This window comes from Delphinapterus leucas, chromosome 14, assembly GCF_059928025.1.
Source record: "Delphinapterus leucas isolate spDelLeu-1000000601 "Yukka" chromosome 14, BTC_Dleu_Yukka2, whole genome shotgun sequence".
Lineage (NCBI taxonomy): Eukaryota > Metazoa > Chordata > Mammalia > Artiodactyla > Monodontidae > Delphinapterus > Delphinapterus leucas.
The window spans coordinates 23,544,513-23,565,256 of record NC_143142.1 but is presented as its reverse complement, the minus strand read 5'-3'; the positions used below and the strand labels follow the sequence as shown (position 1 = coordinate 23,565,256).

Below are 20,744 nucleotides of genomic sequence, written 5' to 3'. Positions count from 1 at the left end.
ATAAACACAGCCTGAGCCCTTGTTCCCGTTTTGGGTGCCCCAGGCACAAGGAAAGTGCATTCTATTTGGCAAAGTGCTAAGAACAACTTGGTATCGATTTGCTTTTCGGCTAAAGCCAAGGATGCCTGTTATTATAGACTTGAGGTTTCTTGAAACTTTTCCACAGTCACTTTTGATTATTGCAAGTTTTCCCATCGTTAGAGATAATGAAACAACCCAAAGTGGTTGAAGGGCTTGTTTTGGGCCAGGAAGTGATGGAAAGAAACTGTGTAACTACGCAGTTCCTCTGTAGGATCCTTGAGGAGGTCTGATCCTCTCCCTCCTTCCTTGGAGACCCCAGCTAGGTACCCCCCTCTGAGGCTGGCTCCCTGGGCTGTCTCATCTCAGCGGTGGTGTGTGTGTGTGGGTGGCCCTGGACTACTCTGATTTCATGCTTGCTTTGTCATGTACTCTTCAAAACTTGAGGTATAACGCAAATGCCCACGCTGTTCATTTGCAGCATAAATTGTAAAATTCACAGAATATACTGCAGTATAATTGTGCTGGTCATGAGAGAAGCAGAGTATTTATCTTAAAATGTTAATTCATAGTGCACTACAAATGATGTGTCCTGAAGATGGGACGCAAGTTGAACGCTGTTTTGAGGACTGTTGTCACTGTCTTTTGAGCATGTCAGCAAATCTTTGTGATTGGAGCAAAGTCTGGGCTCACTGGTCATCATGTTCCTCCTTCCCTCCCCCCCATCCTACCCCCACCTCAACTCTGAAGCCTTTGAAGCCCTGATCTGTGTATGTCTCTGAAGACCTAGACCACCTAAAACAGCATCTGGATTTGAATACTTTCTCTGGGCTGTCTTCTCCCCAACTCTAAACAGTCTCCCAGGCATTTTCCAAACTTGAGAAGTCAGAGCTCCTGTCCAAAGAGGCCAGGCATTGAGTCAAGCACAAATGACTGGTGTGTTTCTGTTCCGCTGCTGTTGCCTCAGCAAATGACAAGGATGAGCCCAGGGCTCCCCAAGGCCCTCAGCACTTGCCACTTGATGCAGTTGGCTTTGGCCCATTTCTCAGACCTAACAACTAGGTCTGAGGTCAGCTACTTTCCCTAAGACTTGAAGGCAGTTCAGGATGGCAACCTGGGATAAAGCCATAAGGTCTTCTGGGATATTCAGAATTAGACTTGAGCAGAAAAATATCTTTTATTTTTGTTCATGTGAATGACCAGGGTTCTTAACTCTGTATATTAAACCTATATATATATATATATATATATATATATATATATATATATTTTAACACAAGGAACAGTGGGGAGTCCTGGGCCTTGATCTGATCAACCCTCTGGAATGTGCTCAGGCTCCAGACTGGCTGTCTTCCCTGATACAGATGAAGGACATATTTCTATTAACGGGAATTGGACCTCTTTAATCCAGGCTTCCTACCGCATTTGCTAACAGGCCAACTGGCACAGGTGGTGTCCAAGGACCTCAGTCCACGACAGGAACGGAATGTGACATGTTTTGCTGCCACCAGCACTCCCAAGGGTGATGGGACAAATAAGGAATTGATTTTCCTTATAAAAGAGACTGAATAATAGCGTGTGTGTGTTTCATGGACACTGGCAAGTTGAGGTTAAAAGGATGGCAAGAGAATGGCTGTCTGGCTGAGCCAAGAAGGCTTCCAGGGAATTGTTGCCTTAATAACATTATTATTAACATTTACTGAGAACTTACTAGGTACCAGGCACTGTGCTCGGCACTATGTGTGCATCATCTCTCCTAATCCTCACCATCTTTGAGTTAGGGACTGTTGCTACTCCTCTTTTTATGAATAAAGAAGCAGGCTCAGAGAGGTTAAGTAACTTGCCAGAGTCCTCAGCTTTGCCAATGCAGAAACTTCTGTAGCTCAGTCTATTGGAGTTAACAGGTTCTAGCCTGCCTCCTACAAAATAATCTCATGTTTCCTAAACACTTACTATGTGTCAGGTGGTGGTAATAAGTTGAATTGGAATGGTTTAGTCAGGACTCTGTCCACTTTGTGAAGAGATGACAACTCAAACTGAAGAGGCAGAAAGTGGATTTATTGGCTTGCAAAAAATGTTCAGGGTTAGTTTTGCTTCAGGCACGGCTGGATCCAGCAGACAAAAATGTCTTTGAGATTCTCTTTTAGTTCCCTGTGTAGGTTCCAGTCTCACATGGGCAATCCTGTGGTGACAAGACGGTTACCAACAGTGCCAGGCTTGCAACCTTACAGATCTAAATTCAGAGGATTAAAAACAGAAGGAAATGCCTTTCTCTGTTGTTTAAACACCCTTCGCCCACCAACCTCTCAAAATTAGCTGTTTGTATAAGATTGGTTTGGCTTGGATCATTTACTCATTCCTTTCCAAATACCTTGGCCAAGGGGCTACAGGGCTCTGGTAGGTCAATCTGGGTTATGTGCTCACCCTGGAGCCACGGGTAGTTAGCATATGGACAGGAAGTGGAGGAGGGCTGAAAACCCAGAGGGCAATTGATGTGCAGTTATCAAAAAAAGTGGGGACGGATACTGGGGAGACAAAAGCAGCAGTGGGGGGTTCTGGGAACATAAAGAAGGGGCACTTAGCTAATAAAGCAAGGGGCTTATTAATTTATGATGGGAAATGTATGCCTGGTTCATGACCCAACTGGACACCCACCTAGGGAACTGCCCTCTTGTCAGTAAGTCCAGCTAGGGGCAGGTTGCTTCAGTAGTATAAAATTAGAACAGATGGAATTACATGTTTCTAAGAAATACTTCCATCAAACTATTTGTGGGCAAACAGGTTCAATTGCAAGGAACAGAAAACCTTAAATTCCAATTATATAAAGAGGATAGAAGTTTATTTATCCTGTAAAGCAAGCCCAGCGGTAAACAGGTCAGGCCTGGTATGGTGGCTCCATGTTTATCACGTACCCAGGCTCCTTCTCACTTGTAGCTCTATCACCATTCACACATATCTCCTTCTCCTTCACAGTCCAAGTGATGTGTTCAAGTTCCAGCCATCAAGCCCACATTCTAGCCAGCAAAATGGAAGGAGGAGGAGATGGGCACACACTCTTTCAAGGACAATCCCATAAGTTGCTCATGCCCCACAGGCAAAAATTTAGTCAGCAGGTTATACCTATCTGCAAGGGAGGCTGGGAAATGTGTTTATTCTGGGAAGAACAGATACAGGGAGACCACAGGTCTTTGTCAGAAGGGCACCCTAACAGACAGCCCCTTCTAGGCTACAGACTGGCCTAACTAATGGTTGAAGACCAGTTACCTGGAACCCAAGCATCTTTCAAAGGCAACCCTAAATATGTAGGATGTAAGCAACTGCTAATCTTTGTTGCCCTCTTTTTTTATCATCACTCTATTAGCATATTTTAATTTGAAAACGTCCAGTTGCAATTTAATTGCTTCTTCTTCAAATTATAAATTATTTTTCTTAGAAATGAGTATGCTTTCTCTTAAAAAAAAAAAAGCATGTGTTTCCCGTAAGTAGTGAAACAGTGCCAATATGTATGCTTTCTCCAAACTCCTCATTTTAAACCATAACAGCCTGCTGCATGTCCTTCTATCTTTCTTTCATGATCATTTAGACACATCTGTATGTTTTGTTTGTTTTCACAAAAATGGGTTCTCATGATATACATTACTCTGAAAATTTTTCTTTTTGCTTAAGAAATACATCATGGACATGCCAAGCGTTAAGAGCTAGAGATCTGACTCATTCTTGTTAACAGCTGCACAATGCTCCAGAGTATAGCTGTTATATAAATTATTTGGCCATTCCCTTTGATGGGCTCTCAAGTCATTTCCATTTTTCTGTGACCACAGGCCATGTTGCAGTAAACCTCTTGTACTGATGTCCTTATATCTCAGTGCTCTTAGTTCTCTGAGATGGGGTCTTTGAAGTAGGACTGTTGGGTTAAAAGGTACATTTAAAATTTGTAATCAATATGGCCAGATTACCTTCTAAAAAAGATTGGAACAATCCACTTTCCCACCCACAATGTATGAAAGTTTTCATTTACCCTAATTCTTGCCAGTACCAAAGGTCATTACTCTTCTGATATGTCATTGCTGTCTGATTGATAGTTGACCAATGGTATTTGTTGCTTTGATTTACATCTTACTGACCACATGTACACATGATCTTCTTTCATATGCTTATTGAAAAGCAGAAAAGCATAATGGTTTAAAGACTCTGGAGCCATTCCATCTGAGTTTGTGTCCTGGCTCAAGATGTGTGACAACCTATTGTATGACTTGGGCAAGTTACTTCATTCCTCTGAGCCCGTTTCCTTAGCTGAAAAACAGGGATATTATCTATTTCATAAGGTAAGTTGTGAGGATTAAAAGACATAATACTTGTAAAGTACCCGAAACTCTATCCAGCACATAGCAAGTACTAAATAAATGGTTAGTGACTATTACTGTTGATTTTTTAGATTTCTTACCTATTGGGTGTTCTCTACTGGTGTGATTGTTTTGTAGTGATCAGTTTGTGGGAACTCTTTGTATATTAGCCATATTAATCTCAATCTGTCACTTATGTTGGAAATATTTCCTCCGTCTATCATGCGTCTTTTATAGATAGATTTGTTTTCCCAAAATTTCTGTTTATGTAGTCAAATATGTCTGTAATTTCCTTTAGAGTTTATAGGTTTCCTGTTTTGCTTATGATCTCCCATCACAATATTATAAAAATAGTCTCCTAAAAATTCTTCAAGTATTTCATTTTAACATTTAAATTTGTAGTCCTTCTGGTATTTTGTGTGTGTGTGTGTGTGTGTGTGTGTGTGTATGATGTGAGGTAGGGATTTGATTGTTCTCCATGCACCTTACTGGAGCTCTATTTATGTAGTAGTTACACATGTCAGATTTAATTTAGAAACTTCATGAAAAGAGAAATTTGGAAGAAAATGTAGTATTTATAGCAGTAAGTAATTGGGTAGTTCTAAATATTAATGGGTTTTTTTTCTCTTAATGGACTCTTCCCCTTCTTTTTTCACATGAAATATTACAGGAAACTCCAACATACAAAATTGGCTATTACTGTTTGACATGGTGAAAGATAACAAAGTAACAAAGTTGAGTAAGATAATGAAGAGCCTTGTAAACAAGGATAAAGTTTTATAATAAAAGTTTAGATTTTATTCTGAAATAATGGGGGGAACAATTAAAAGATTTTAGACACAGGAGTGACACAATCAGCTCTGCAAAGAATGGACTGAAGTATGACAACAGTGGAGGCGGAAACACCACTAAAAGGGCATCACACAAGTCCTAGCAACAGATACTGTTCCCTTGGACAAGGGTGACGGAAATGGAGATGGTTTTGGGGTATATTTACATGACACACCAAGAGAATTTAATGACTAATAGAGATGTCTGGGGTGAGAAAGAAGAGAGGGAAATGTCAAGAATAATGCCCATGTTCTGGTTTGAGAAACAAGGTGGAGGATAGTGCCATTTATCAAGAAAAGGAAACAGTGGAAGAAGAGCAGATTTTGAGGGGAAAATGGTGGGGTTAGTGTAAGTTATCTGTGTTAATTAAGTGGGGGAATATCCAGATAACAGGTGGTCATTCAGATCTGGAGCTCAGGATATATGCCTGGGCTTAAGATAGGAATCTGGAAGTTATCAACATACAGTTGGAAACCACAAAGCCATGGAACTGGATGAGATTTTTCAGAGCATCTATAGGGCAAGAAGGCCTAAGACATAGGAGGGATACTGATTCAGCTGGGGTGCTCTGACTGTAAGCAAAAAAAAATCAACTCTGGCTACTGGGCCTCTGCATATGGTTGTACAGGGGATACCTTGTGCAGCCATAAGTAATTTATTGGAAGGATATGAGGAAGTTCACAAAAATTAGAGAAGCTTAACATTCAAGAAAATCAGGAACGTGGGCAACTGAGGAAATCTCAGTAACAGGAACTTACATGCCTCTTATGTATTACCTTCTGGCAGCATGGGAGAGGGCTAGCTTTCTGAAGGAAAGGTGAGGTGCTACTCTCAAAAAAGGGGGAAAAATAGAGTAGGTAAATGCAGCTGTCTGCTGTTCTATCCCTTGGCTGCCCAGTACATGCATTCTTTAAGAACAATTTTATAAATGACTCCATTCAACATACTGTAGAAAATGAATTCATCTTCTCCCCAGGGGAGATAACCTAAAATAATTTCCAGTTATCACACCCAGTGTCAAGTCTAGATTTCTGGGTGATAGTCATTCTTCTCTAGATCTTAACCCCCTGTCTTGACAATCTACAACTTATGGATTTACTGTTGGATTTACCAACACACCCATATATATTAGTCTGGGGACACTGCCAGCAGAATAGCTCAGTTCCAATGGAGGGGAAGTCTGACTGGGCTAACTTGGATCATGCTCAAACTTCAGCCAGGAAATATGAGAGGTAAAGTACTGAAATGGAGAGAAAGGAGAGGGATAAAAAGGTAAGCTAGGAAATATGGGTAGAGGCTATATAGATCTTATTTCCACAAGTCACAGGGCTGGAGCTGGTAGTTGTCCCTTGGTATGCATGGGGGACTGGTTTTAGGGCCCCAGTGGATACGGAAATCTGAGGATGCTTAAGTCCCTTATATAAAATGGCATACTACAGTTGGCCCCCTGTATCTGTGGGTTCCACATCCCCAGATTCAGCTATGGATTTTGATCCACGTTGGTTGAATCCAGGTGCAGAACCTGTGGTTATGGAGAGCCGACTGTGCTTATCTCTTCCTCCTTCACTATACACTATATGTTTTCTTTAGCCAAAGGTATTTGACTAATGGGAACACCCAAACTTTTATTCCTAAAGTATCTGGGGGTTGAAATTTTCCAAGTCTTTTGAATCTTCCCAGATATCAGTGCTCCATAAGTCAGTCTCTTTTCTGATTGCCTTAATTTTCACAAAAGATCTTACCAATGCAGCAAATTCAATCAGCATCATAATTCTGCAACTTGTGGAATCAATCTCCAAGTTCTATTGCAATAATTTACAATTATACATTCCTAACTCAATGGTCTTGGCCTTCCTTATCCACTTCAAATTGTCCTATGGTCAACAGCTAACTGGTTATCCAAATGTTGCCTCAATAGGTACATGATTCCAAATGACAAGGGGGAGCATCTTTACTAGTTGTTTTGCCATTGCAAATTGCTCATTGTCCTCCTACCCCCACTGCAGCACACACAGAGGAAGTGTTCCTGCTGCCTTTCAGTCTCAGTGCAGTAATCAATTCCAGATCCCCCATGTTCCTGAGGGTTTGACGCCTACTATTTAACTGTTAAAGCAACAGAAACCAGTCATTTGGTTGCAAGCAAGAGAAACCCACTTTGGCTGACAAATAAAAAGGGAACACAACGAAGATATATGGTGGTCTGAGAAACAAAGGAAAATCTGGATAACTAGGCCTTGACAACAGAAACTAGGGCACCTTTGGGGATGTCATTGCATGAACTCTTATATGGTTTCCTTGGGACACTACCATCAGAAGGACTCAGCTCCTATAATTTTGTGTCACCTCTCTCAAGACTCAAAGTCCTGGTGGGAGGGGAATTTAGACTGTACAAGCTTGGATCACACAGTCAACCTGTCAGCCAGGGAGCATGATGCAAGAATACTGTCATTTATGGTATTCCCACAGAATGGGAAGGAGTAGCATTCCAAAGGAAAAGTGGAGATCTATCACTAAAAAAATGGGGCAATGATTTTTGGCGGGGGAGACAAAAATCAATGGATGTCTGTTATGCCAATATTTAAATGAGAAGAACTAAACCTACAATGGAGCAACAGCCAGGAAGGTAGGAAGAAAATTACACTTGAAGAGTATGCCAAGATGCTGGTGGCAGTTGTTCGTGCTGCTGAAAGTTCAGATATGATGTTTATGTAATGGACTTAACAATAAAAGGCCATTATTGACCTTGACTGCAGCGAGATCAGAATACTCAAAGATTTCAAAGAAAATGAGACTTTTTCCTTCTCTCTGCCTAGTGTGAACCTGCAGTAGAGGTCTTAAAGAGATTAATGTTGGTTGAGAACTGGAATAATCTTTCATGAACACTGAAACTATAAAGTTCATAAGCCAAATATGCTCAGACATTAAAAATTAAGGAAAAATTACTGAGCTCTGAAAGATCCAACAGTCTATCAGTTTGAGTAATGGATGAATATATTTATCTAAATATTCACAAATATAAAGGCAGGTCTTTAAAATTATTTAACAAAACAGGCTCAGTGTTGAGTAACTTGCCAAGGTCAAACAGTAAGCACTAAATTTAATTTTTAAAACTCTTTATTTTAAAATAAAGTTTAAAGTTTAAAATAAAGTTTAATGTGAGTAGTGTAAAATATTCAAATACAGAAATGTATAAAGTCTCATGTAATCTACACTGTTTAAAGAAAGCCATTAATAGATTTTTCTATGCATTATGAACATAAACACATAAATTTTAAAATGAGTTCATAGTACACATTTTTCTAGCAATGGTTTGTTTCACTTAGTAAATCATGGCCATTTTTCCATGCCCATACACAATAAATGTATTTTATTTATTTTAACAGACATGTAGGTTTTCTTATATGGCTGAACCATGTATTATGTAATCAATTCTTTGCTGATAGTTTTTTTTGTATATTTTTCTACCATGTAATTAATTTTTATGCTTCTGTAATAACCTAAACATTGTCAGTTCCTGTTCCATTTTATATTCTGGATTGGAAAATAATTTCAGTGTGGCCTTGACCTGTAGTTTAGCATTTGGATCTGTCAAGTTTTGCTATTGGTAGATAGTAGTAATATTAGGACTCAATTTCAAGTAATAGAAACCCAACTCAAAGTAACTTAAGCAAAGAAGGGTATTTATTGGTTCACATAACTGAAAAGTCCAGGGGATATACTTGCTTCAGGCACGGTTGGATCCAGGGGCACAAACATTGTCATCAGGACTCAAGTCTCTCCAACATTTGGCTCTGCTTTCCTCTGTACTGGCTTCATTCTTTGACTGGCTCATTTGATACGGTGGGCCCTGTTGGTCTGAGCTTTTCATCCTACAGAGCTAAGCAACCTCAGTAGAGCTTCTGAGCTTCTCCTCCACAGTTCACTAAACTCTTAGGGTTGGGTATCACTGGACCAGCTTGAATCAAACGACCATTCCTGAACCAATCACTATGGTCAAGGAGATGGACTGTGCTGATTGATCAGGTGTGAATTACATGTCCACCCATGAAACCTAAGATTAGGTCAGATTGAACCACATGGACTGAAAAGAAGGAGAGGAGGTTCCAAGAAACATCAGGGAGTTGTTGCAAAGGGATGGAATTGATGCTGGTCAATCAAAAACAACTGATGTCAATGGTAAGACCAGATACTGAAAAAGTTTAATCTCTGCTCATAAAATTGTATGCTAACAGCTGGCATTGTTCCATCCTTGACAATAAATGTATTCTGGAAAAAATCATGAGGAGTAAGTTTGTCTTCTAAAAATCATGAGGAGTAAGTTTGTCTTCTACTCAGGAGGCTTGTAATCCATTTGAATGGAATAATCATGTCCAATAGCACACTCTGGATGATACAATAGAGTTTCAATGTAAGTAAACTCAGTGGTCGTGAGTTTGAGAGCCCAACTGTCTTGCTGACATGAAGCAGGACAACCAGCCTCCCACTGGCAAATAGTTCTGTGACGCTCATCAAGTCAGTGGTAACTTTTAAGCTCAGTGGAAAAGTTTTCTTATGTTCCTTTAAGTCTTTTGCCAGGTTGAACTGGTACATTTCTGTGAGTACTGGCAAATCAGATTCATCTCTGTATTACCGTAGAACAGAGGAATGGACAGTGACTTCAATCTGCTCTGCTCTTTCAGATCTGGTAGAAAGGGTCCCAAGTGCTGAAAATGAGCTAATATATATAGGCATAGAGGCTGACTCTGCAGTTAAAAAAAAAAAAAAGCTGCTGGTCAAAGAGTATACAGCATGATCCTTCCTGTTGTGAACATTAAGTCCTGGTGGGTGAGGTGCAGGCTGCTTCTGTTCAAAACCTCTTGGTGGAACTGGGTATAAGGTAGACCAAGATCAGCTATAGTCTTCTCAAGGACAGCCAGTCTGATTGCAGCAATATGTCAAAAAAGCAGGCAAGGGCTGTGTCAGGTAAATAGGCAAGTAAGTAAGGTACTTCCAGCAGGGCCAGCCATATCAATAGCCAGGCTATGATCTAGAAGAACAGGCAGTTTAATATCGAAACTCTGTACATTAGTTTTAACCCTGAGTACTCCAGGGTTAATCCACAGCATTTATTCTGGATACAATTTTCTGATCTTAAAGGGCCAGTCAGGTACAGCAACTTTCATTTTCCTGCTCATCTGCCCAAGAACTTTCAGCTCAGGAGAAGGCTATCTCCTTAATCCAGACTTGAGGTTCTGTTTAGGAGTCTATGCTACATCTGGGAGTGATAGGGTTGGGAGAGCCAGGTTCATCAAGGTTGGCCCTACTTTCTTTGGTAATCAAGTCTCCATCTTCTGTAACTCAGCCCATCTCTGAGAATCATCTTATCAACAAGTCAAGGCCTCAGACTGGTTGAATGGTACTGCTGAAAGATGAGATCTGAGGCATGGAGATAGTAAGATACTAGGTTTGAGTTTTACGCTTTTTCCACCATCAATTCTTATACACAGTGTACATCAGACTCTTGAACAGATGATCATCTTTACCTTTAGTCCCTCATTTTGACAGGATTAAAGGGAATGACTGCCAGTGTAGATCAATGTCTTTTTCGGTCAAGTACAGGAGAAAAGAAAATTGAGCTGACATTTTGAAGGCAATAGAAAATCTAAGCTTGTAGATAATTTCTTCTTTACAGATAACAGTTGTATATACAAGCAGGCCAGTCATCAGATTTTATTTGTTGAGGGTGAGCAGTATAGAGTAACCAGACTTAGGCCTTGTTTGATGATTTGTAGACTGACTCATAATCACAATTAGTCTAGAGGATAAGAGACAAAAGATATAAAGAAACATTTCCAACATTTAACCAGTGCATTCGTTAAAGTAGCTGAGGACAGCGGGCCCTTAAGTTGACTCTGAAGAAATGAGACTTTTCTCATGGCACAAATCAAAGTCTACTTGTTCTACATGATCTGGTCTGGGAGGAGTTCATGAATCAAATCCCTCCTGAACAGGTAAGTTGTCTTAATACCTGAGAGTATTTCATGACAAGGAATGAAGTCAGCCACTCTGATTCAGTGTAAAACAATAGTACTGAGACAGATGAAATTCCATGAAAACATCCACAAGGACAGGGGACTGTGGTCTTGTGACATTAGGAAGAAGCAGCAGGAAGCTCTTGAGTCTATTGATAAAATCTTTAGCTGCGGGCTTTGGAGATTTCAAGTCAGTCTACATTTCCAGCAAAAGGTAGATGATATGCAATTTGAGATGCCCACCAAGTAAGCTATCATGGCCTGGTCAAAAGGCCTACCTCCACACATCATTAACATCAACAGCTGATGGTACCAGACATCAAAACACCCATCTTAAAATCTCTCTTGGCTGGAAGAAAATTTTCGAAATGGTCACATTTTAAATCACACAGATGAGAAAGGATGTTCAGAGATTGTCCCTTGTGGATCAGGTATTACATGTAGTTAGAGCTGAGTTTTCATAATTTTGGAGGCTAGGCAGATGTGCCAGTGACTGAGGAATTGTTTTAGCGATTCTTCAAAGGTTATTAGCTCATTTATCCTGGAAACAGCAGTTAAACTGAATAAAAACCAAGAAGTAGTGTAACTGCCACTGGCTGAGTGATAGTGACATAGTCTGAGAAGATGAATAATAACCAGGTACCCTTTTAGGTAATGTTGCCAGTCTTTGAATTCTGCTTTCAGTTTATAGTTATCCCTTGCACATGAAGTAGAGTACCATGGCTGAGGATGGGCGGTCCAATGTACAGTTGCTCTAATATGGCCTCAATGAGACATCAACTTCAGCATCAGCTTCAATACCTGGCGATTCATGTATCCAAGGAGGATCAAGACTTCAAGGTCATGTATTTCAAGTACCACTAGAGCATCTGGTGTTTGTGAAAGAAGCTGGGTAAGGGGGTTTGTCAGTGTAGAGTATGTATGAATTGCTCTCTGGCTATATCAAATCCAGGAATCACTGGAAGTCCATCTGTAGGTAGAGGGCTATTACTCTAGGTCCATTTGATACCACTTTCGGCCCATATGATTACTCTGGGGGGCAAAGATATGCCCATCTTCTTGTACTTTTCTGAGTCTGCCCACAGTAGTATTCCTAAGAACATTCAGCATCAACTGAACGTGGATGGTGTTGGGTAGAGGTACAGAACAGAATGCCATTCAGGTTGAACATACTGTTGTCTAGGGCAGTGGTTTTCAAACTGTGTTCTGAAGAATTCTAGTTGTTGTAAAGAAGTCTCCTTAGGTGTCACCATGGTGGTAAAGTAAGATGCTTGTGGCAGGTTTCAGGCCCCCCACTTCTGCTTCCTCCAGAGCAGCTTCACTTTTACTCTGGGCTTCCATAAAGTTTTCATTCAAAGGGCTTCATGGCCACAAAGCCTTTGGAAAACCAATGATCTAAGAATAAGCTGTTCACAAAATGCTGAAATACAAAAAATAGGTCACAGAAACCAGAAACTGTGTGAGCAAAGCCTGTGGTAAGCCAAGGTGTTTTCCTATTTATTCTTTCCCTAATGTGGGCCACATTACAAAATGAAGTTAACATTCAAATCTGCTACAAATTCAGATTGCCTGAAATTGGGCTTGTAAGTGACTATCAGAGAACAAGGCTATTGGTTTTAAGTGACAATAGTGCTGGGGGTTTTGCAGTCAGCGTACAGCTGCAAAATGCATTCATTTCTTTGTTAATATTATTTCAAAAATTCCCTGGCTGGATGACTTCTCTTCAAGTATTATTAAGATCTCAGTGGGCCACAACTCAAATCCTAAGAAAATATCTCCTTCTCACCCCTCCTCCCCCTTTTCTCTATTCTCCTCCTCCCTTCCCTTCCCAGTCTTCTTACCCACCTGAGATGCAATTCCCTTAAACTAGATTTACAGCACAATTCTAAGGACAGAAAAGTATATTGCTAAATGTCATGGAATTCATCTAATTTTGTGGCAGAATTAACTCCCTCATCCCCATCCCATGTATCCCCACAAATCTTCTAGAGGTTTCTTTGACAGAAAGTAAAGGTAACTGTCAAGATGTGGGGCTCTCAGATGAGGAAGACATACTAATTCAAGTAGTTATTGACAAGGCATAAAAAGGGAGGGGGGTTCAAAGATGCTGTTTATTCCTGGGTCTCCAGGGTAATCTGTTGGCAATCAGGAAGCACTGGCTATACTGCTTTAGAGCAGTTTTCCCATTCCACTAAAAGGAATGCTGCAAAAATAACTTTCTGTGCTTGATTAAACTTAGGACACACTGGACCAAACAGCTAAATGAGGCTCTTTACAGCAAGCCTTCTGAGATCCTTTAATACACTACACTGCATTATGAATCAGGGAAGGGGACACATTTACAGTATTTTACCACCTTACTGGACTACAGAAGCTCTATGATATATATGTGTATATCAAATATATACATACACACACATATATATGAACAGTACTGTTCTAAAAAAATTGATGGCTCATTCTATGTAAATATTAGTTTAGGGATAGAGGACCACAGGTAGATCTTGGTGTCCAGGAATATTAGTAAGAATTAAAAAAAAAAAAAAAAGACATGATATGAACAGGGATCTCCAATCAACTAGGCCATCTTTGGGAAAACCATGAAGATGGATGAAAGATCTAAAAGCATCTCTGTGTTTCATAATGGGTAATCTTGCTGTCAAATGAACATTTTCTTTGTTGACTGGACAGTCTACCACCATGGAAACAGTCTACTCCTAAACGTCAGAGATGCTGTATTGGAATTCTGGTCTAGGTACAGCTATCACAAGATTACATGTATGACATCCTGACTGATTGAGGGCACCAGATCAGGAAGTTGGAAACTTTTCTGGGGTTCCCACTCTCCAGTTATTTTAACACTGGGTAAAACAGAGCCTAAGTTAATTCCAAGGAGAGAACTGGACTAGGAGTCAGAAGGCCTGGCCTCTACCACTTTGTAGCTGTGTCACCTTGGATAACCTTTTAAATTTCCATTTCCTCATTTGCAAAAAGGGATTATAATTTGTGTTATTTGATAATTGAGATTAATGCATGTAAAAGTGCTTTGAAACTGTAAAGTGCTATATAAACATAAGGGATTACCATATAGGTTCTACCTGGATGTATCAAGAGGCCTTTTCTGGAATCTGATTGGAGCTTTGTGAGATGCTGTTAGGTAAAGGGATTCCTTGGTAGAATTTCTTACATTTGTGTGAAAAGTTCTGGTTCCTGAGTAATCCCAAAGAAGATGCTGTGAGTTCACTGTGCCTTTGTTTTAATCCCAATGGGTCAGAATATCTGCTTGCTCATTCAGTAGGTTACTACAGATTTGACATGGAAAAAGAATGGGGTCCAGATTAGATACTTCCTGAATTTCAATCATTTAAGATAGTGGGGCATGGTCCAATGTGGTTCTCAAAAAGATGTTGCCATTCTTCAGACAGTGCTGATAACTAAAAATCCCCTGGTCCAAATTTATTATGTGTCTCTGAAGGCTTTAACTGAAGAAATGAAATGCACACTCATGGAACAAACAGCCTTTGTTGTGATAAAATAGCTTCAGCTATTTGGCTTGAGGAGTTTGACTTCACTACAAAGGGCTGTGTTGAATCTCGGTAGAACAGGACAGGAGTGGAGGTGAAGGCCACATCATGATGATTTGCTGGATGCCTCCTGGGTCACAGTGGTCCACTGGAATGATGTCTTCTTCAGTAGTAAGGTGGTAGAATCACCATGGGCAAAAATCCAGGTACCAGATCTGTAGGCTGATGGAATAGCACAAAGGTGGTCAGACGGTCCAGGTGAACACTCGGCAACCAGGAGGCACAGGACTGGAGGGGAGAGGGACAAAACATATAAGACAACAAATGCTTGGAATTACAAAGAAAGGACTCTAACACTGGGGTGGGGCTGCTGTCAGCACATCAGCTGCTTGACGGATACTAATTCTTGACAAGCATGGTTTAGAAGCTGACAGATGATAAATGGGGGAAAAAAGCCTTATGATTAACGATCAGTGATGATAAGAACAGAAAGAGTTCTCTGGTAAAGACTGTTTCCTGACTCTTGAGGACAAACTGTCTTGGGAAGCAGCAAATAGGAACTGCCCCAAGTCTCATACTTTGGGGTAGTAATTTGATTGTATTCAGGTTGCTGGGCAGTGGTTGGTGGAGAAAGAAGTGGCTCCAAAGGTGGTATGAGAACTGGATTTAATTTTATATACCAACACCAAAGCAAAGCAAAGGAGATACTGTTGTTCTTCCTTTCCAATGCCTTTCACAAATTGTCTTATGGTCTTGTATTTGTAAAAGCTATCCTTAATTACATTTTCATAAGATTCCATCTTGAGTGCAAGAGAATAAGGTACGCAGGGAATAAGGCCCTGGCCCTTGCACCCCTCTGTAATACCCTATGCAGCAGAGCAGTTTCTCTTTATATATGAGGGCTCCCTAAGTCTCTCTTTTTTTTTTTTGTGGTACGCGGGCCTCTCACTGTTGTGGCCTCTCCCATTGCGAAGCACAGGCTCCGGACGTGCAGGCTCAGCGGCCATGGCTCATGGGCCCAGCTGCTCCGCGGCATGTGGGATCTTCCCGGACCAGGGCACGAACCCGTGTCCCCTGCATTGGCAGGCAGACTCCCAACCACTGCACCACCAGGGAAGCCCCTCCCTAAGTCTTTTTAGAGTTAGAATTAAAAAATAATAAAGCATGAAATAAAAGAAGAGACATGGCCCAAAACTAGTGACTTTTTCCCTAATCAGGAGTAATTAGGTTATCACATAGCAACTAAGCAAACATTTATTGAGTGCTTATTCTGAGATCGCCTGTTCTCTAAATTCCTTCTTTTTACTAATGCATCATCATATGTGGTAATATGTCTGGGCAAAGATTCCCAAGACAAACCCCTTGCTTTCACGGGGCTTGCTATCTGGAAAGAGCTAATGCATGCAAAAAAGGACTTTATAAGCTATTTGTATACAAATATAGATAAAAGATAAAAAACAGCACATTATAAAACTTAAAAAAGATAATTTCTGCCTAAAGTTAGGAAATTCATGAAGGAAAGAGCATTTGAGTTGGATATTGAATAAATGGCAGTTTTGATAGGTGAAGAAGCGGAGGAAGGCATTCCAGGGTAGAGAAGAGAGCACAAACAAAAGTGCAGAGATGGTAACGAATAAGGCATTTTGGAAAATGGCAAGTACCGTAGTTCACTGTGGGTGGAGCATCGCCAAAGTTTGCACTGAGAGTGTGGCGAAAATTCAGGTCTCTGAATTCCCAGTAATAGCAATGGTGGCAGTGTTTGCTCAGTCATTGTCTCTTTTCTCAAAGCGAGGAAAACAGTCCCCAAATTCAAAAATAAAAAAATCCAGCTCCCAAGTTCCTGTCACATCTTGATAATCTCTTCCAGGTCCCAGATCCAGTTCTTGAAAATCTGGAAATCTGGAGTCCACGCCGTGACTACACTGAAGGACATCTGTTCCAAGAGCAGAACGCCGTAGTGAAACACTTTCAACCTCCTATCCTGGACAGCTCATGTTTTGTCACAGAATTTCAAGCTTTGAGTTCCAGTTGTTTTTTTCCTCCTTTCTCCTGAGGAAAGCATCTTATCACCACAGTCTTAAGATTCTTTTGAGGTACATCCAGATTTAATTACAAAAGAGCTAAAAGACCAACACATCTTTCTCCAAAACAGTCACTCCTCTGGAATTGAGATCCTTTGTCTCTGCCCTCTAGGTAAAGGTAATAGTCAATTGATTTTTTCCCAGATGTTTGTATGAAATAGCAGAACCGGCTAACACCTAACAAACAAAACACTTAAGTGGGTTTGTGTTTGCTTGCTTAGAACTGTACCACTGGTAAGCACCACTCCACAAATTGAAAATGTTTGAAATCCAAGTGTTCAAACATTTTTATAGTGTTTGCTGGATAATGGCCTGGAATTTGATAAAAGCAGCTGACAATTAACAAAGAAGCAAAAACTGGCATTTTGGCCATCTTAGTAACACACTTGCAAGCAAAGAGAATACAAAGCAGGCCGGAGGCGGGGGGAAGGTTAGGTATGAAACACTTGCAATCTACTGATTTTGAGGTTCAGCAGACATTCTAACAAAACTTTTCAGAGAATGTTAACCTTCAATTAATAAAGACAAACCCCCAAACATCTTCAGGAATTCCACGCCTGGTTCAGTTTGTTCCAGTCAGCCAGCTTGCTAAAAATCCACCTGCACCATTAATTAGCTGGACTTGGCAGCACCATTTAAAAATAAGCCTGCTCACTACCAACCACACAAACTAAGAATATAAAATAGGAGCAAGTAACGGATGGCAGCCATGGTCATGGAAAATGGTCAATGAAACAGAAAGGTAGTCAGGCACCAGAAAATAAAAAGTTGTTGGGCCAAAGATTAAACAGGCTTCTTGATACTAGAGAACACATCCACTCCTACTTTTAGCTGCTTTATATTGGGTGCCACTGTACCATATGCGTCAGCCACCTTTCAGGCAACCCATGGTGAAAAGACTCAGAATAGAAGCCAAGCAGTAGAGTGTTGTAACCCCGAATACCCACTATGCATAGAACAGCTCACATATCCCAGGGATTCAACAGGGGCTTCAAATTGGTTGTGACGGGTCCCGAATGACATCTAGGCCTCAGTTTCCTCCTTGTGGCAAGTGAATTGTGGTTCTTAACTCTTCTGGGTCACAGCCCCCTCTGAAAACTTGCTGCCGATGGATCCTCATTCCCCTAAAATGCATATTCCCACTAATTTTTGCACACGATTTCAGGGAATTTGGGAATATCCAACTCCAATCCAAGGTTCCCAGGTTCAAAATCCAAGGATTGGACAATTGCTAAGTTTTCTTACAACTCAAGACACACACAAAAAAAGCCAACCATTACGAACAATAATCATCCCTTACATTCACCGACGCTTTATAGTTTACAAAGCGCCTTCAATCCCACAAACGTTGATAGAGGAGGAAACTGAGGCGCAGACAAATTACCAAGTGACTTGCCTAAGGTCACTCGGCCAGCTGGTGGCTAGGCCCGGAAGCAAACCCAGCTCTTCCGACTCCGGAGCTTGTCTCTCCACCCCGGAGCTGCCGCCAAAGCTCCCGCCCCTCACTAGGGCGGCATAAGGAGAAAAAGGCAAAGTAGGAAGCCCACCACCAACCATCCCCCGGCCCCCTCCTGCCCGCCCAACTGGGTCCTTGCAGGCCCCGAAGGGTGGCGCCAGGCCTCCAGGCCGGCCCCGGCCACCCCAGCTTCCCCGGCCGCGCCAAATCCCGCCGCCTCCCCGGGAGCGGGGCGGAGCAGCTGCCCGCCACCGCCGACCACCCGGACGACTCCTCGTCGAATCGCAAACGCATAGGCCGCCGCCCGAGTTCTGCGTACAAGAAGAAAGACGCGGCGCGAGCGCCAACGGCCACCGGGCGCGCGCCGCGGCGGCCGGGCCTGCGCCCCAAGAGCTGGATGCCAGAGCAGGAGAAAGAGCCGCCAACCGATCGCTCGATCGACCGCGCGCCCGCTCCTTCGCCCTACCAGACCGGGAAGGGGGGGAGGGCGCGCCAGGGCTTCTTCGAGTTAGGGGCCTGACTCCCCGGCGACGAGACAAGATGGCTCCTCCGGTCCGCGCCGCAGCTGCCGTCCCGGCTGCGTCGCTCGGCCCGCCCCCGGTACTGTTTCTTTAAATGGCGGAGAGGGTCAAGAAAGCAGGAAGAGAGGCGCGCGCACTCACGTGACAAGGGAGTGCCCGGCTAACAAAATCCGGTCACGTGGAGACACGCTACCCACCAATCAGGAGGCTTCGCATCAGGGCGGGGGCGGGAGGAGGGGCGGCTCTGTGATTGGCCGAGTGCGCCGCGGAGGCCTCGGGGGCTTGGGGCGTCGGGGAGTGCGCGAGGCGGCCCGGGTTGTGTGCACTGGCGGAGACAAAGCGGTGGCTGAGGTGGCAGTGGCGGCAGCGGCAGCGGCGGCGGAGCAGCCCTAAACGCCGAAGTTTGTGGTGCTGAGTCCGGTCACCATCTCATCCAACGCGGCGCGCGGGCGGCTGGTTTCGCGGCGGCGGCGGCGGCAGCGGCGGAGGCGGAGGCGGCGGCAGCACATGGTTCCAAGAGCGCGCTGCGGTTGTTGGGTTCCAATTCCGTGGGGAGGGACAAAGGCAGCTGTGAGCGCCGGGCAACGCCCGGTCGGGTGGTGCGCTCGCCACTGTCCTCGATCCGGGCCTTGAAAGCTGGGACTAACTCCTCCGTGAGGAGGAGACCACGGGACCGAGGCCCAGTCAGGGCCTTAGAGGCTGAGGCCGGTGTCTGAGGGAAGTGGGGGAGGGGCGCGGCCCGCCTGAGTTAATTTGGGCGGGTCAATTCTGTGGCTACTTAGTGGGTCATTGTGAGGTAATTTGACCCACTACCCTGACGAAATTGGGGCACACAGCAAGCTAGGTTTGGTCCGGGCTTTGAAAACAGAAATCGGTCTTCAGCGCTTAGGAGATCTTTCAGTTAGGAGGTGGTGAAGCCGGAACTAACGCCATATGCACTTCATCAACATCGTGGTCACCAGTCTGGGGCTAATTTAAGGATCCTGGGATCATTGATGGCGAAGACATGGGTGGTTGTCCAGTTTTATGACTGAAGTTGCTAAATTTCCGGATTGGTAAATTTCCTCACAGGAAATTTAGAGGAACAACAACAAAAAAGGCTCGAAGAACATGAAGATGGAGCAGTAATTAAAACACCAACTCCAGTATCATCTACTCAAGGACCGACCACATTCCACTCCGTGAACTGTCACAAATTAACGCTGAAGCTCCTTAAGACTACACGTTTATGACGTAGTTCCTTCCAAGATATTACATCATAGTCATTGAGAAGATTAAAAAAAATGTAAAGGAGAAATCGATTTTTGTTTTAGACATCTTTTTGAATATATCTTGGTTAGATACTAGATAACCTTGTTTAACTAAGGAGCACAGATTTACCAAACCTTTACTGGAAGGAATCCTGAAAAATCTGTTCCATTGTAAGCTTATAGTTCCCAGTTAGTGGGTAAAGAACTGGAGACCTCATTGCACTCATGGCTTTCACAAATTACAGCAGTCTGAATCGAGCTCAGCTAACGTTTGACTATCTACACACAAATTCGTAAGTATCCTATAGGTGCCACTGAGATCACTGATAACTCGTTGCTTGATATTAATATGGAAATCCTTTTCCCAGAAAATTTTGCATTTTTACTTTTTGGGATGTGTCACTGGATGAGTCTTGAGCTCTTTATGGAAGAACTGAGATCAGTGAAATGTTTGTTGCTAATCCAGAAGAATATGATCTTCCTCTATTGGATCAAAATTTATTTGATCAAATGCAAGCTAGCTCCTTGAAGTCAGTATATTGAGTTGTTTCATTCAAGTGTTTGATAGGAATCCAACAAGTACTGTTCTTTGGATCGCCAAAAGTTGGACTATTCTAGTATCAACTCCTTCTTCTCTTTGGTGACGACAGCCAAAACAGTTGGCTTCTAACAAGTCTTTTCTTTCTAAGAAGGAAAAAAGAAAAAAAAA

The 20,744-nt window shown here is 42.4% G+C and overlaps 2 protein-coding genes across 9 annotated transcripts in view; one reads left to right on the top strand and one right to left on the bottom strand.

Annotated features, from left to right (window-relative positions):
- Positions 1 to 8,855: 8,855 nt before the first annotated feature.
- On the bottom strand, positions 8,856 to 19,735 carry TUG1 (taurine up-regulated 1). Its single transcript, XM_089894243.1, has 5 exons — positions 19,714 to 19,735; positions 19,211 to 19,484; positions 18,983 to 19,110; positions 16,389 to 18,774; positions 8,856 to 15,015 (listed from the first exon to the last, which is right to left on the bottom strand). Exons 1-4 carry the CDS (start codon positions 19,733 to 19,735, stop codon positions 18,314 to 18,316), a joined length of 885 nt encoding a protein of 294 aa, XP_089750369.1. The 3' UTR covers positions 8,856 to 15,015; positions 16,389 to 18,313.
- MORC2 (MORC family CW-type zinc finger 2) overlaps positions 19,069 to 20,744 on the top strand; it is a 65,967-nt gene continuing 64,291 nt past the window's right edge. For 6 of the 8 annotated variants that reach the window (XR_016387550.1, XM_089894730.1, XM_089894729.1 and 3 more), the window contains exon 1: positions 19,070 to 20,328. Coding sequence is in view for 7 of the 8 variants with exons in the window: in XM_089894730.1 (XP_089750856.1) it covers positions 20,261 to 20,328 (68 nt within the window). In the remaining variant the exon portion in view is untranslated. Of the gene's footprint in view, positions 20,329 to 20,744 lie in introns of all 8 variants that reach the window. The other 2 variants (XM_089894727.1, XM_022551090.3) reach the window with 1 other exon arrangement.